General features: G+C 31.6%; 6 protein-coding genes across 6 annotated transcripts; 4 read left to right on the forward strand and 2 right to left on the reverse strand.

The window, feature by feature from the left end:
* Nucleotides 1-460: 460 nt before the first annotated feature.
* Nucleotides 461-5030, forward strand: PPL_12136 (calcium-binding EGF-like domain-containing protein; the record flags this gene model as incomplete). The annotated part of the gene is made up of 8 exons (XM_020582880.1): nt 461-876; nt 952-1255; nt 1349-1451; nt 1529-2035; nt 2095-2595; nt 2657-3160; nt 3238-3828; nt 3871-5030. The coding sequence occupies 8 exons, from the start codon at nt 461-463 to the stop codon at nt 5028-5030; spliced, it is 4086 nt and encodes a 1361-aa protein (XP_020429661.1).
* A 367-nt stretch (nt 5031-5397) lies between these two features.
* PPL_12137 (HMG1/2 box-containing protein) lies at nt 5398-5938 on the reverse strand (the record flags this gene model as incomplete). The annotated part of the gene is made up of 2 exons (XM_020582881.1): nt 5398-5580; nt 5915-5938. The coding sequence occupies 2 exons, from the start codon at nt 5936-5938 to the stop codon at nt 5398-5400; spliced, it is 207 nt and encodes a 68-aa protein (XP_020429662.1).
* Nucleotides 5939-7676: 1738 nt separating this feature from the next.
* On the forward strand, nt 7677-9116 carry PPL_12138 (putative importin subunit alpha C; the record flags this gene model as incomplete). The annotated part of the gene is made up of 2 exons (XM_020582882.1): nt 7677-7830; nt 7918-9116. 2 exons carry the CDS (start codon nt 7677-7679, stop codon nt 9114-9116), a joined length of 1353 nt encoding a protein of 450 aa, XP_020429663.1.
* A 406-nt stretch (nt 9117-9522) lies between these two features.
* On the forward strand, nt 9523-11154 carry PPL_12139 (MORN repeat-containing protein; the record flags this gene model as incomplete). Its single annotated transcript, XM_020582883.1, has 2 exons — nt 9523-9663; nt 9751-11154. 2 exons carry the CDS (start codon nt 9523-9525, stop codon nt 11152-11154), a joined length of 1545 nt encoding a protein of 514 aa, XP_020429664.1.
* Nucleotides 11155-11374: 220 nt separating this feature from the next.
* Nucleotides 11375-13548, reverse strand: PPL_12140 (uncharacterized protein; the record flags this gene model as incomplete). Its single annotated transcript, XM_020582884.1, has 6 exons — nt 11375-11611; nt 11688-11919; nt 12004-12369; nt 12466-12536; nt 12621-12757; nt 12828-13548. The coding sequence occupies 6 exons, from the start codon at nt 13546-13548 to the stop codon at nt 11375-11377; spliced, it is 1764 nt and encodes a 587-aa protein (XP_020429665.1).
* A 1094-nt stretch (nt 13549-14642) lies between these two features.
* Nucleotides 14643-15930, forward strand: PPL_12141 (uncharacterized protein; the record flags this gene model as incomplete). The annotated part of the gene is made up of 3 exons (XM_020582885.1): nt 14643-15029; nt 15312-15615; nt 15845-15930. The coding sequence occupies 3 exons, from the start codon at nt 14643-14645 to the stop codon at nt 15928-15930; spliced, it is 777 nt and encodes a 258-aa protein (XP_020429666.1).
* Between the last annotated feature and the right edge of the window lie 131 nt (nt 15931-16061).

A 16061-nucleotide genomic window follows, 5' to 3' on the forward strand; every position in this document is an offset into this window, starting at 1 on the left:
TTTTTATAAAAAAGATAATTTTTATTTGTTTCGTTAAAAATTCTGAATAAATTTATTTGGTTTTGTGATAAAATAAAAATCTCTGGTTCAAAAAAAGATTTGAGAGATTGATTTTTTTAGATCTTTTTTTAAAATTATCTTGATTTTTATATAGATTTTGTTTTTTTTGTAAAAACAGGGCTCGAGACAAGCATATAATCAGAACAACTGATCTTAAACCATAAGAATCCCAAATTAATCAAACCCATGATAATTCTATAATCAACAAGATAAATCTCATGCGATCGATATTTATTTTTTGTAAACAAAGGTTCTAATGCAAATGTAGAATAGGTAAGCTTTTGAAGTTATCAAAAGTCTTTCGATAACTTGAGAGTTCTACTCATAAAAAACAAAACTTTTAGTCTCTGTATATATTATATTTATTTATTATTTCTATTTATTTATATATCGATTAAAAATGATAGATCACAGAAAATTAAAATATTTTCTATCAATATTCTTATTTTTTGTATTATTTTCAAATATTAATCATAGTAATAGTAATAATAATGGGAATATAGTTTTGGCGGCAAATGAATATCTTATTGAATGGGAAACTGTTTGTCAGGAAAATAACCCTGTGAGAGTGTCAACCTATAGAAATCAAACATGTTATAATCAAGGATCAAAGTCCTATCGATACACATTCACCATTGCTTTTGGAGAACCTGTTGTAAGGGAAGGATTCGATGGTTTGGATTGTATTGGTACAGCTACAGTATATCAAGGATCAATGCTGCAATGCAGTAACAACATATTGTTTGTATATTCAGCTGACCCGATAATTGAAAAACCTGGCTGGGTTGCAGTTGAAAATACACCTTCGACAATGTCGTAAGTATTATTATTCAAAAATGATAATTTATTCAAACAAATAATTAATTTGTTAATTGATAAATATATCTATAGGTCTGGATGTGGATCAATGGATAGTGCAAGACATCTATTCAAATTAAATACATGTACTCAACCTTTTGGATCGACCACCAATTTCTATATTTCAAACGGAGATGAGAATCAAGTGATAGGTGATCTCAATGCTGCTTCATGTACACCTTCAACACTAAATACGTATCCTCGATGCTCTCCTGGCTTGTCTGGTATTGTTACGCCTCCATTTGAATGGATTGTCCCTCCTATTACTTATATTTCCAGAGCTCAACTCAAACTTGAAAGTTTTTCTACAACCTTTAAGTTTCCATATACCTATAAAGTAAGCTACTACAATGAAGAATCTAATTTATATTTTCCTGCAGATGGTTGTTACAAAATTCTCGGCTCAGCTGGATGTATTATAAATCTTCAGACGTTAAATCAAAACTATTCGAGAGTGTCAATTTCTATGGATGGAGGTACAGATCTATTTCCAAGACCTCTTTATGTTTCTCCAAATATTGATATTCCACTACGTAAGTTTAATTGTTTATAAACAAAGTAAAAGTATAATATTAATCAATATATTACCTCTTTTTTCTTTTGTTTTTAGCACCTGTCATTAACTCTTTTTCTTATGTGAGCGGAACCACTTGGCTTAGACTCACTTATAATGCAACAAATTCTCCAACTTCATATCAAGTTAGTGTTAATTATGTTACTCAACTACAATGTGAACAAGTATCAACTTGTACTATTCCAAATCTGAGTCCAGGATATCAATTTCCAGTAGGGATTGTTGCTTCTGGTATTGGTGGTGGTAGTGCTCCATTCTCTGCAACTGTTGCCACCTATAAACTGTTGGGTACGCCATTAATCACTATGGCAGTTGGCTACGCTAATCAAATAGTTGTTCAATATACATCAGCCGATGGAATTCCAGGCCAAACTTATTATACTGTCTTGCAGGATTCAATTGAAGTGCCTGCTTGTAAAAATATAACTTTAACTCAATGTGTTATCACTGGACTCCCACCAGGCTATAGCAAGAGTGTGACAGTATCTGCAGTAAATGACGGACGTACTATGGTTTCATCTGCTAAACAAGTTACTTTTACCGGTAAGAATCTCTTCAATTGAATTTGAGCTGTAACCTTTTTTTATTAATAATTTTTATAGAACCAGTAATGACTGTTACTGTAACTAGAATCACCACTACATCTCTTAGTATTCAATACAGTGGAACAATGACTCCTACTTCATATTCTGTATCTTTTAATAGTATCGATCAACCAAGCTGCTCGTCTACTACCACTTGCACGATCTCTGGATTGGCACCTGGCTCTCCATTTTCAGTATCGGTGATTGGTATCAATGAAGTTGGTAATTCTCTGCCTGTAGTTAAAACTGGTCAGATCTACAATATCATTTCAGCTCCCATCATTTCATTCACGCCATCGGCAAGTCAAATCATTGTTAATTATCCAGTTACCGATGGTATTCCAAATGAAACAAGATATAGTGTTAGCATGGACGGAGTTGCAGTTGGTGCTTGTGCAAACACTCTGTCATCTACATGTACCATTCCCGTAGCACAAAAAGAATATTCACATAACTTTTTAGTTCAAGCCATTAATGATGGTATTTCTAAACAAAATTCTTCAACACTTTATTTCTATTGTATGTATAAAAAGCATTAAATAGTTTTTAATAATCCTTTTACTAACAATTCAATACTTAGTACCTGTTATAACTTCATATTCACTTATTGAAAAAAGAACTAGATCCATTAGCTTCAATTACACAGTGGCTAGTGATGTAACATATTCCCTTTATGTAAGATTTAATGGTGCTCCACGTCCTGTATGTTCTCGTGGCAATAATTGTACTCTTGGTGGACTAACTCCTGGAATGACATACAATATTACTATTTATGCAGTAAATTGGGCCGGAGCAACAGAGAGTGTATATCTTTTAGGAAACCTCTATTCACCAATAAGTACACCTACCATTAATTTACAACCATCTCCAAATGAATTGATAGTCGGGTACAATGTAACTGGAGGAATTCCTTCCAAAACTCTTTACACTACAAAGCTGGATGATATTGATGTTCCTAGTTGTATCAATATCACCGATGAATGTGTTGTCAATGGAATTCAACAACCATATACTTATAACATAACTGTTGTTGCGACCAATGATGTAGATACAACTCAAAATTCAACAACTATTGATTTTCTTCGTAAGTAGTAATTAATTATAAATAATATCTTTAGTTTTAAAGTAGTTTAGTATATTAATATAATTCTATTTTTCTAGAACCAACAATGACAAGTTTGGTTTTAAATGATACCAGAACCACAAGTGTTTCATTCAATTACACTGCCACTGGAAATCCTCAGGGATACAAAGTTTTCGTAAACGCTATTCTTCAACCAGCTTGTACTTTACTAAACTATTGTGTTGTAAATGGACTGGACAATGGATCAAATGTCGATATAATGGTCAATGCATATAATGAAGATGGAGAATCAGCAGCATCTATAATGAAAGCCACACTATATCCATCGATTTCCGTTCCAATTGCCAATGTAACAACCACAGCCAATTCCATACTTTTGGAATTTTCTTCAACAGGTGGTGTACCAAATGAAACATTGTATACAGTAAGGATCAGTACTGATAAAGTTGCTGGTTGTATCCAAATTACATCGCTCTCATGCTTAATTTCCAATCTCAGTCCACATTTCTACTATAATAATATTATATTAACTGCCTCCAATGATTTTGCCTATGAATCTATTCAACTGACAGCATCAGCAAGTGATAACATACTATATGGCTTACAGTTTACAGATATACAAAGTACCAATAGATCAATCAATTCAGTATGGACCAGTGTAGTTGGTGGTATTTCGGGAATGACATTGTACGATCTTTCTATTTCAATAGACAATTCAAGTTGGGCAATCGTTTGTGGAGATATTTCAAGCACCAATTGTCAAGTTGATAACCTAATTCCAAGCACCTTTTACTACGTAATGGTCACTGGCAAGAACACTTTTTATAAAACCATTTCGAATTATTCTTCGATAAAGACTCTTGGTAATCCGGAATCGAGTTGCACTTGTTCTGTCAATGGAAAGTGTGATCCAATTTCAAGACGTTGCGTTTGTTTAGAAGGATGGATTGGTGCCAACTGTGACATCAAATATGAAAAGCCATCGGGTGGAAATCCACCAGATATCATTCCAAATCCAAACGATCCAAGTATTATTGTAGTAGATGGTGGTAGTGACAATAGTTTTTTCACATTTAGTCTTAACAAGATAATTGAAAAGACTAGTGAAGAAACGATTGTAACCATTGTGGAATTGACTGGATTGAATTGGACATTGTCAAAGACTATCAATCAAACTATAGTGCATCCAACCACTGGAACTAATATTACCATGAATCAATATTCCTATAATACCACTCACCCCAAAGCACAGTCAATCTCAATCACATTCACACAGATACTACCGATTAACAACCAAACAATTCCTGACTATCCAATGGAGTTTGCTGGAGAGAAATTCAACTTGACAGCTGGATCACTTAAATATCAAATCGATGTGAAGAGATGGAACTTTACCAGCAGGCTGAATGTTCTGGAGATCCAATCATCGATTAACTCGCCATATGACGAATGTTACGATTCCAATTTAATGTATTCCGGAGAGACTTCAACTTTTATCTTGGAGCAAGCAGACGGTCATATTGTCTATGGTAGAATTAGCGATAGAGCAATTTTGGATACTATACCAAGAGTTACCAAAGTAGAAGTCAGCGCACAGAATGAATCGACAACCATTATCTCAATGATAGTATCGCACTTTGATAATGAAATGACAATAGATCCAGATTTTTCATTGCTGATCAATACCAATCCGAGAACCAACCATTGTGATAAAAAATCAAATGCCTGGCGTATCGCTGTTGGTGTGGTAGTTGGTGGTGTTGCTTTAATTGCTGCCGGTGTCGTTACAGTTCTGCTAATTAAAAAGAGGAAAACCGCTAGAAAATATAATAAGAGCATGGAATCAAAATTAAAGAAATTTAACAATTAAAATAATAGTAAATATATTTTAATATACAAAGTGTTGTCTTTATTATTTTTTTTGTTTTTTTTTTTTTTTAGTTGAATGGAAGTGGAAAAAAAATAAAGAGTGAAAAAGAAGATTTGAGTATATAATATATATTGTGAGTGTCTGAGATGATTGTGATAATGATGAAGAGGGATGAGTGCTAATGTTTTAATTGATTGATATTTAACAAATGTTGGGAATTTCTATAAAGAAGAAAATATTGTTTTTTTTTAGAAAAAAAAAAAGAAAAGAATGTTGAATTGTTGGATTTGATTGGTTGAGTGTTTGAATGATTGAATTAGATATTGGAAAATGAAGAACTGGTGAAAATTTTGTTAGGATAGGAAATCTATTCTGCCTTAACTGGTTGTTGTTGAGAGATCATTGCTTTGTATTCTTTCATCTTCAATTCATAAACTCTCTTTTCTTCATCCGAACGTTTTTGGTAGACATCTTTCTCAGGGGCTGAAAGAGAATGCCATTTTTTACCCAAAAGTGATCCTATCTCTGTAAAGCTGGCAGCTGGATTCTCCTGTTTCACCAATAATCTGTGCTCCTGACAAAACAGAATATATGGTGACAGATATCTACGAGGTTTCTTTTTTAATAATATAAAAAAATAATTAAAAAATTAGTTATAATATTCTTAATAGTTATTCATATGAATCATTAAAAATAATAAATCATTTAATTGATTAACTGATTTTGAAATTTCTTTATTCTTTATCAGGACTAAAAAAAGAAAATTAAAATTGAAATTAAAAGATTTACATCTAAATTGAATTGATTATTATAAAGTAATATGTCGAGTTGTAAACAAAAATAAATGAACTTAACAAGGGTGGTAATATATCAAGTTAACTTACATTACTATCCTTTGTTGCTTTCATTTTCTACACACAAGTATAATTTTTCAGCATCAACTTGTTTTTTTGAAATTGTTCTTTGGTTTGATTTTGTAGTCACACACTCCTGTTGGTCTACTTTTGAGTCTGCTATATGACTATGTAGCTATGCCACCAAAAAAAAAAAAAAATCAACAACAAAAACAAAAAAAAAGAAAGAGAAAAGACTGCTAAAGAGAAGAAGTTAACTAAAAATTAAATTATAGGGGTATATGCTTGGTGATAGAGGTGTTGCTTTAAATTTTTCCACAAAGAATGTTTTTGAACTTTTAATAACAACAACTGCTGCTGTCTTGTCTTTAAACTTTAATTAAATTTTTAATAATTATTAATATTTTTTAAAAAAATATTATATTAAATAAAATATTTAAAATAATGATAAAAATTTAAATTTGAATGTTTGATGTTTGTTGTTATTGTTGTTTTTGATTATTTTTGGTGTTTTTGTTTGTTTGTAACATGGGTGGCAGAGGTCGTGTGTTGGTTTTAATTTTACAGTGCACTTAACCATTTTGTTTTAGTTCTGATCAAAAAGCATCAACATTTTATAACGGTTGATAAATAATTGTTGGGTGAAAGTTACTCTCCGCCTTTTTTTTTTTTCACTCTTTGATTAATATGCGGATGGTGTTGTTCACCACAAAATTTAAAAAAAAAACAACTAAAACAGAAACAGTTGTCAGCGCAGAATAAGCACTATTTTTTGATAATGGGGAAAAGATTGGTGTTTGTGTGTTGTGGAGTAAAAACAAAGACATAAATTTGAAGTTTTTTTCTAAAATGAGGAAAGGGTGAACAATTTGTGGATTTATATTGGGTGTGTTTTGGATTTTATGATTAAGATTATTATTGTCAATCGTTTTTGAAAATTCATAACCCAAAAGTGAACTATTTCATTGTTGTTTAAGAAAAATGGATGAAGTGTGGGCAAAAATTGGATGTTTTTTTTAATTAAAAAGGATAATTTTTTTTTGTAGTTTGCGATTCAAATCAAACCACTGAAAATACAAAAAAGTTTAACAACTACTTTTTAGATATGATTAATTTATCTTTGAAGTCCGAAAAAAAAAAAAAGATTTGAATTTAAAACTTTTTTAACTGTCATTTCTTCTAACCTTTTTTTTAAGTAACAATAAGTTAGAATTTTTTGAAATAAAAACATTATTTTTCTTTTTGTAAAAGTTATTTTACGTTGCGTGTGTTTTTTAATTATTATGTCTTTTATGTTCAGTTGCAATGTTTGTTGTTAGCTATTATAACTTCAAGTTTTATTATGTCGAACAACCATTTATCACAAAATAAAAATGAACTCCGAGTTTGAAAAAATGATATTTTGTTTAAGATCTAATAAAAAAAAATTAATTATATATGGGATTAGTGATCGATCAAGAAAAAAAGATTCCAAAGATATTTGTAAAAAATAGACAAATTATTTTTCATTTTCTTTTATTTTTCAATTTTTTTGTCTCAGCACCAAATTAAAATACCAATAAAAAAATTCTTGTAAAAAAAAAAAGAAAGGAAACACACCATTTTTTGATCAAACTATAGTTATTAGTTTAAAAATATTTTTTCATATTCTTTTATTTTTAACAATTAAATTGAACAAAAAATAATAATTGGTGGAATCTTTTAATTATCAAAAATTCAAATTAACAATTAAAAATTCATAATAAATTTACTCTAAGATTAAACAACAAAAAGTTAAACAAAACAATAAGATATGGATATAGATATAGGTGCATTAAGTTTAAATGAATCGACAACATCAACTTCAGTAACAGCAACTCTTACCAAGTTGAAAGAGCAAATCTATATGGATGATCCTGTCATTGTTGGTGAAGCTTGTTCAACTTTAAGAAAGATGGTTTCACTAGGTATGTAAAACAAAACAAAACAAAATAAAACAAATCAAGATTATAATAGATAGATATTAACATTTTTAATACTTTTAAACCTTTTAGAACATGCACCACCATTGGATGAAGTTGTTTCATTTGGATTTGTACCGAGATTGTTGGATTTATTGTTGAGTACGGTACCATCGATTCAATGTGAATCGTGCTGGGTTATCACCAATATATTGTCGGGTGCATCAAAGTATGTCACTTTTATTATACAGAGTGGAGGTTTGGTTCGTCTTTGCTCGTTGGTCTCGTCGAATGACGAGAGTCTGAGGGAGCAGGTAATCTGGGCGATCGGAAATATCGCCGGTGACAACGCGCAACACCGTGACTTGGTGTTGGCAGCGAATGTGCTGCCAATGCTCTTGACATATCTGCGAGCGACCAATGCTAAACTCTCGTTGAAACGACTGCTCATTTGGACGGTGAGTAATTTGTGTCGTGGCAAACCAAAGCCATCGTTGGCACTGGTCGGCGAAGCACTCCCTGTGATTGCAAACATCATCGCCACCGAGGTGGATCGCGAGATGATGGTCGACGCACTCTGGGCAATGTCGTACCTCTCGGACGCCACCAACGAAGACATCTACGAGATCATCAAGACTGGCGTCGTACCAAGGATCGTACAACTGCTCAACATCGATGAGATCAGCGTGTTGGTGCCCAGTCTTCGTACCTTTGGAAACTTGGTGACGGGCGACGACAAGTCGACGCTCTACGTACTCTCGATGAATCCATTCCCCGCGCTAAAGAAACTGTTGCAATCGCCAAAGAACGCCATTATAAAGGAAACCGTTTGGAGTATGAGTAACATCGTTGCGTGTAGCACAAAGATCATTCAGATGGCCATCGACGCACAGATGTTGCCACCACTGATACAGATGCTCTCGGTCAATTCACGCGTCGATCTCCAAAAAGAGATATTGTGGTGTGTTTCCAACTTGGTCGACGGCGGCAACCAAGAGCAAATCAACTACGTCATGATCGACCTCAATGCATTCACCATACTCTGCAATTTGCTACCGACCAAACAGGATCAAGCACTCTCACTGATTCTCTCGTCGATCGCCAGTGTCTTCAAACACTGTCCATCGAAAGGAGAGCTCTACGCCAATAAACTCGTGCAACTCGACGGAATCGCAAGTTTCGAAAGAATATTCTCATCACCAAAAGGTTTCCCTCAAGACGACACCAAAGCATTCAACGAAATTAGAAACGCAATAATTAAATATACTCCAAGTGCATCGTTACAAATTTAAAACAACAAAAAAAAAAAAAAACAAACAACAAAAAAACATAGCATAAAATATATATAATATTTAATTAATTAATTTAAATTAAGATATAAATGAAAATTGTAAAATATTAACAACAAAAACAAATAAAATAAAATAATTTTATTACTTGTATAAAAATATCAACAAATCATTAATAAGTTAAATAATCATACTTTTGCCACCACACTCATTGCAAACGAAAAACCCGTTTTTATTGGTTCATCGTTTTTTAATTTTTTATAAAAAACACAATAATAATATTATTTTCACTACAGTAATATTACTTTTATATTTTTTATATATATATTAAAGGTATTATAATACAAACTTTTATTGTTTACAAAACTAGTTTGTTTTTATATATTTATTTATAAAAAATATAAAAAAAATGAATATACAATTAAGATTTTTTACAAATAGAAAAGGTTTAAATTTATTTAATAGTTATAATAGAAATAAACCATTAATATTATCAAATTATATTAATAGTTATAATAAAAATGATAAAGGAAATAATAATATATTAAATGTATGTATTAGTTTATATGATTTATGATTATGATATGTTATCGTGTATATATTAATGATGGTGGTTTCCACGAATTTAATAATAAAGAGATTAAATGAATATTGTAATTTTAGTACTGCTTCTGGTAGTGGTGGTATTAGAGTTAGTAATTTAGAGGATTTCATAAAGATACAACCGAATGATAAGTTAAAGTCGTTGATTAATACATTGGAGGTACCCGATATTTCAAGAGAGAGATCGATCTTGTTTGAGAGACACAGCGGTGAGAAAAGAGTACGTGAAGAACTACATAGAACTAGAATACCAAACGTTCAGAGTCCTCGTGATGCAGAGCGTTCCGACAGCAGTTTAGAGATGGGTGAAGATTTAGAAACCGATTTCAATAATCAACAGGAACAACTAAAGAATGGTATATCTACAACATCGACAACATCAACATCATCATCATCAATGGAGACTGTTATATCACCGACTTCCGGTCATGACAGCACGAATGCTCTACTCAATATGTTGGCACCGGATTCGAAAGGTGGCGAAGTGGTATCAAAGAAAGGAACACAATATAAGGGTGCACTTACTGACGATGGTTTGCCAAATGGTCCTGGCGAGTATGAGACGGTCGATGGCGAAGTCTATATCGGTGAGTTTGTGCTGGGAATGAAACAGGGTGCAGGAAAGTATATTTGGAGAAACAACAGTTCTTACGATGGCTATTGGATGCACGATAAACGAAGCGGTGTCGGTAAGATGGTAGAGGAGCGTGAGATCTACGAGGGCGAGTGGCTCAACGACCAGCGACACGGTGCCGGACTGCTGCTGACAGAGGGCATCGAGATCAGAGGCGAGTGGGTGAACAACGAGTTGGTGAGCGGCCACGAACTGCACGTCAAGAGCGGACTAGAGTACTTTGGATCCTACAGAAACGGACGTTGGCACGGCGCTGGCAAGTTGGCGTTCAAAGACGGAACGATTTTCGAGGGTAACTTTGTCGATGGTACGAGAAGTGGAGTTGGCCGACTGATTAGCGACGACCAGATTTTCGAGTGTGAATGGGTCAACGGTGCACCGAATGGCTCTGGAAAGTTCTCCTCTCACGACTGGACGTGCGAGGGTGTCTGGCTGAACGGCGCTTGTCAACACGGCACTTTGAAGCGTGTCGGCTACAGCGTGTACATCGGCGAGATCAGAAACTTTGTGCCACACGGCGAGGGAGAAGAGTTTATGGAAGACCAATGCTACTACAAGGGAGAGTATCGCGATGGTAAACGCAATGGATTCGGAACGTTCAAGTGGGCTGACGGCACAGTCTACCAAGGTAACTGGGTGGACGATCTCCGCGTTGGTTTCGGACAAATGATTTTCGCCAATGGCAAAGGCTGGGAAGGTGAATTCAACGAGACCATCGATGGACAAGCCGAATCACTCGAAACCAGTGGTAAATTCAAACCAATCGATTTAAATAATCCAGAGAATGCAGGTAGCCAACTTTGAAGTAACTAAATCTTAAAAAATAATAATAGCATAACAACAATACATTTTAAATTATTGTTCTTTTCATTAAACAATACAAGTTTATTTAATTATTATAAACATTAACAAACAATGAAAAGTGACTTTGACTCGAAACAAACATTAGCATTAGAGACCAATAAATAGTAATCTGGTTTTTCTTTATTTATTTATATTATTTGTTATTTTTTTTTTCTTTTTTTTATTCATCGTCTTCTTCTTCTTCTTCTTCGTCACTTAGACCATCTAATAATGATTCCAAAAGTTTAGATGATTCTTCAGATGGTTTCTTATCTTCATTATCTTCATCTTCTTCATCGTCGCTGTTGTTGTCATCTTTGTTATTTCCGGTCTTGTTAATAGTGATATCGAGCTCATCATCATCTTGTTCATCGTCATCACTTGGTTCTTCAATTCCTTCTTCATTATTATTCATGTGCTATTAATTAATAAATATATATTAGTATACTAATTGTTTTACTATTATTATTATTAAGTTAGTTATGCATGCATACCTCTTCAATCTTTAAGATTGTATCCATTTTAGATGAACGTAATGCTTTAACGATATCGTTGTTGGAGAGTGATGAAGTTGTCTTTGTGAACAAAAGATCTTTATGTTTGTTGATGTATTGTATTAATACGAGTGGTGGTAACAAAGAAGCCGAAGCAATCTTTAATTTCAACAACATAGAGTCTTTGGTAATGTTAAACAATTGAATTGTTTTCTCTAAAAGAATTCTAGATCTATATATGTGTGTTATTTATATATATAACATGTTAGTTTAATTGTTTCATCTTCTCTTTTATGATACCATGGTAGTAACTTACTTGATATATGAGATAGCTGTGTTTGGTGGAGTGAGATCAGATGTATCCATGAATTTGGTGATTAACTTTGAGATGATACCATCTTTTTGATTGACGAGGAACGGTGCAACACCAAAGTCGAACGATGTCAAAATACTGGTAAGCTTTCCAAGGAATTTGGTTTTACCCAACATCATATTGATGATGGTATAATCGATTTGATAGGAACGCTTGCTATTCTGTGCACTGAGAGCCAAAGACAATTTCAAAAGCTCTGTTGCCAACAATACAAATTTACTCTCATATGATTTCTCTTCACATTTTATGATATTCGGTAGTACTGCACTACTAATGTATTTCTTTAACTGTTCATAACTTTGTTCAACTCTATTAAATTTAAATATAGATTTTGATTAATAAGTTAAATTAGTTAATAGGCTAAATATCTATAACTTTTTTTTGATATTCTTTATTTTTACTTACAACTTTATATTTTTATAATCAATATTTGAAATTAACTCTGTAATATTTGAAATATAATTGGTATGATATATCTGTTATAATTAATTAATTAGATTGAGTGTTAGTTTAGATCTATAAAATGTTAACAATACATTTTATCTATGTATAAAACATACTTTGTTTGATGAAATTGTTAGGTTGTTAAGGTTTGAAAGCAGCTCTACAGTGTTGGAGGTTGACTGATGTTTGATATGATGATTGAAAATTAATGTTGTTAAAGATGTTTGTTGGTCGCTAAGTATAATTTGTTCGTCTATTATTATAAAAGAAATATTATTAGTAAAGTATTAGTTTTAAAAGATATACGTGGGTTATTAACTTACAAAGATTATTTGTTTTGTTATTGTTATTCTTTTTGTTTGTACTGTTATTATTATTATCGATAATCTCTTCTAGTGATTCCTCTGCACCTATGCAATTCAGACGAATGAGATTATCGATAGTCTTTACTGTGTCGTATGAAATCTTGGAGGTAGCTGGTACACCTTTTGATTTTTTATGTCCAGTTTCTGTCTTTTCCGATTGTTGCTGTTGTTGTTGCTGTTGTAATTCCTCTGGTTCTTCTTGTGTTTCGGCATCGTCTTTGAACTCGAGTGACTGTCTCACCAAGTAGAAAAAGGTATTCCATGCCTTCACCTTGAAGAGCAACTCTTTGATTTGTTCGTGACTGATTGATTGTATCGCTTCAAAGTAGTAGTTTCTCAAACGATCTCTTGATATACGACCATGGCTATATGATTGAATGAATGTCTGTGACATCGTTCTAATGAATCTATCTGCCAGCCTTTCTGTCATCTTTCTTTTTTCTTTTTCTTTTTGAGCGTGTTGTTTTTCTTTCATTTCTTTATCATCACCACCATCATCATCATCATCATCATTGTCTCCATTTTCTTGTTCATTTCCATTTTCCATTTCTACATCACCGTCATCATCCTCCATCTCTAATCCATTTTCATCGGCTTCTTCTTTGTCAACCTCTTCTTCGTCAACTTCTTCTACCTCTTCCTCTAATTCATTTATATCACTCTCTCTTTCTCTTTTCATTTTTAAATATATAGGACGTGTGTGCTCAACCAAAAAACATTTAAATTAATCTTTGTTTCGTTCGTTTTTTTTTTTTTTGCAAAAAAAAAATTTAAAATATTTTTTAAATTTGAATAATTTAAAATTTAATTTTAATGATCCAATTGATCAATAAAAACATTAGTTGATGACGAAAAACTACTGTTCTCTCGTTTGACATTCTTGGTATTTAATATCACTTGCATTGCACAGACTCTGACCAAGAGTACCTCAAGAGTTGATCTAGTATTGTAAGGCTACTTCTTTGCTTCTTACTTTAATTTGATCTGCTTCTTATTTACTTGATTTTGATCCTTTTTCCTAATCTTTTTGTTTTAATAATAGAGTACTCCTTGACCAGTTAACTATGGAAGTCTTTTTAGTCGGACCTCAAATTTCTATTTTTTATTCAATATTATAATATTACATAATTATTAACAACCCTGGTTTGATCTAATATACCTATGTAGTAAGTAACTTTATTATCTTCTTCACCATTCTTGTCATAAGTTTTATATTTCTTTGTTGTTATTATCAGAGTTTTTGAAACAATATCTGATATTATCAAAAAATGTTTTATTCATTCGATAACACATTTAAAATTCGTACACGTAAATAAAAACTCAGTCATTTCTAAAAATCCCAGATAAAATTTTTTTATGTTTGTTTTTCTATATATTCTTATAGAGGAAATGTATGAATATAGTGATTACTAATACTTAGTTCGATCGATATTTTTAGAAAGAGATGTTATTGAATGTATATTGGTTAAGACAAACCATTAGTTTGTTACTGGGTGTTGTTTGTGGTGCTATACCATTAATCGGAATGGTTGGACTTATTACATATGTATATTGCTAATATATGTGTTTATTTTTTGGTTCTGATATAATCTATCATACTTTAAAAAAAGTATAAATTAAAAGTATATATAAGTTTTAATTTATATTGTTTTCAGAAATTTCTAAATAAAAGAAAACTATATGTTGTCTTTAAAAAAATTAGTTGATAAAACTCCAAAGAGTTGGTTTTTACCAATGAACCCACATGAACCTACGGATATAGTGTATCAAAAAATGGAATATTTTGGAGTAGTAAATGAAGATACTAGAGAAAAATATAGAACGGTACTACAAGGACTTGCAAAATTTTCAAGAAATATATGGCTAGCTTTAGATCAAGAAGCAATAGTGTTAGGAACCCAATTTTTTGTTTACTTTGTGATTTTCGACGACCTCATTGATACCAATGAGCAAGAGTTTTGTATCATAATTATAAAAAGAGCAATCAATATTTTTAAATTGGGTAAACTAGAAGCCAATGCTACACCACTTGAAAAATTAGCATTTTACTTCCTTCGGATTGTAAAAGATAGAGTCGGAGATCAACATCCATTAATGAATCTATTTATAACATCCTGCATAGAGTATTTTGAAAATTTAGTACCGTGGCAAAGTATAAAGGTAATTTTATAAATAAATTCTTTTTAAATTTTTTAAATTATTAATATTTTATTTATTTTTTAATGGTTATAATATTAGAAATTAAATGGTGATATAACTATGAGTTTATATTATAATATTAGAAGAGTTAATATTGGGATGTCGCCATCTATTTTTTTAGGTATAATATTCTCAATGAAAAGATTAAACTCTGAAATAATTCTTGATCCTTTCTGGAGAAGTTTAATTGACCATTCAGGAAAAATGTGTGCTCTTTAAAATGATGTATTTTCTTATGAAAAGGAATTGAGAGAAAAAGATGAAAGAATGAATAGTTTCCATTTTATGAAAACTCAAAATAATTGGTCAAATCAAGAATGTTTTGATTTCATAGAAAAAGAATTGGATATTTGTTTTGAAGAATATTTTACTGATGAAAACCTTCTTATTCAAAAATTCATTCCTAATCTTAAAAACAAAGAAGATCAAGAAGAATTTTATCAAATTCTTCAACAATTTCATACTCTTGTATCTGCTTTAGTATCTATGTATTTAGAAAGAGTAAAATATAAATCACCAGATTCCATCTTTCTTGAACTTAGAAAATGTTAAATTTTTTCAATGATGGTGGTTGTTTTTCACAATTTTGTTTTTTTAGGTTTTTGCAATAGAGATTAATATTTAAACAAGTGCAAAACCAAATAATTCAACAAAATTACAAAAAAAAAATAAAATTTCAAAATTTTTCAAAATTTTTTACAAAAAAAAATTTATTTAAATGTAAAATTTAAAAGTAAAAATCAAGTTAGAACTTTATTTTATTATTTTTAATATAGTTTTTGTTTTTAGACACAGTGGAGGTCACTCCCAAGTTGGACTTGACGCATTGGCACTCAACCACGAAGAACTGATCGTTCTTTAATAATTGGAACTTGAACAATTTCATTACGTTTTCCAATCGGACTGGAACCTTTACAATTCTCTTTTTGGAAGTTCTAGTTCCTCCGAGTACTCCCCAAGATTGAAGCATTTTCTTGTGAAACTATTGATTTT

The sequence above is a fragment of the Heterostelium album genome (genome assembly GCF_000004825.1).
Source record: "Heterostelium album PN500 unplaced genomic scaffold PPL_scaffold10, whole genome shotgun sequence".
In the NCBI taxonomy this organism is placed as follows: domain Eukaryota; phylum Evosea; class Eumycetozoa; order Acytosteliales; family Acytosteliaceae; genus Heterostelium; species Heterostelium album.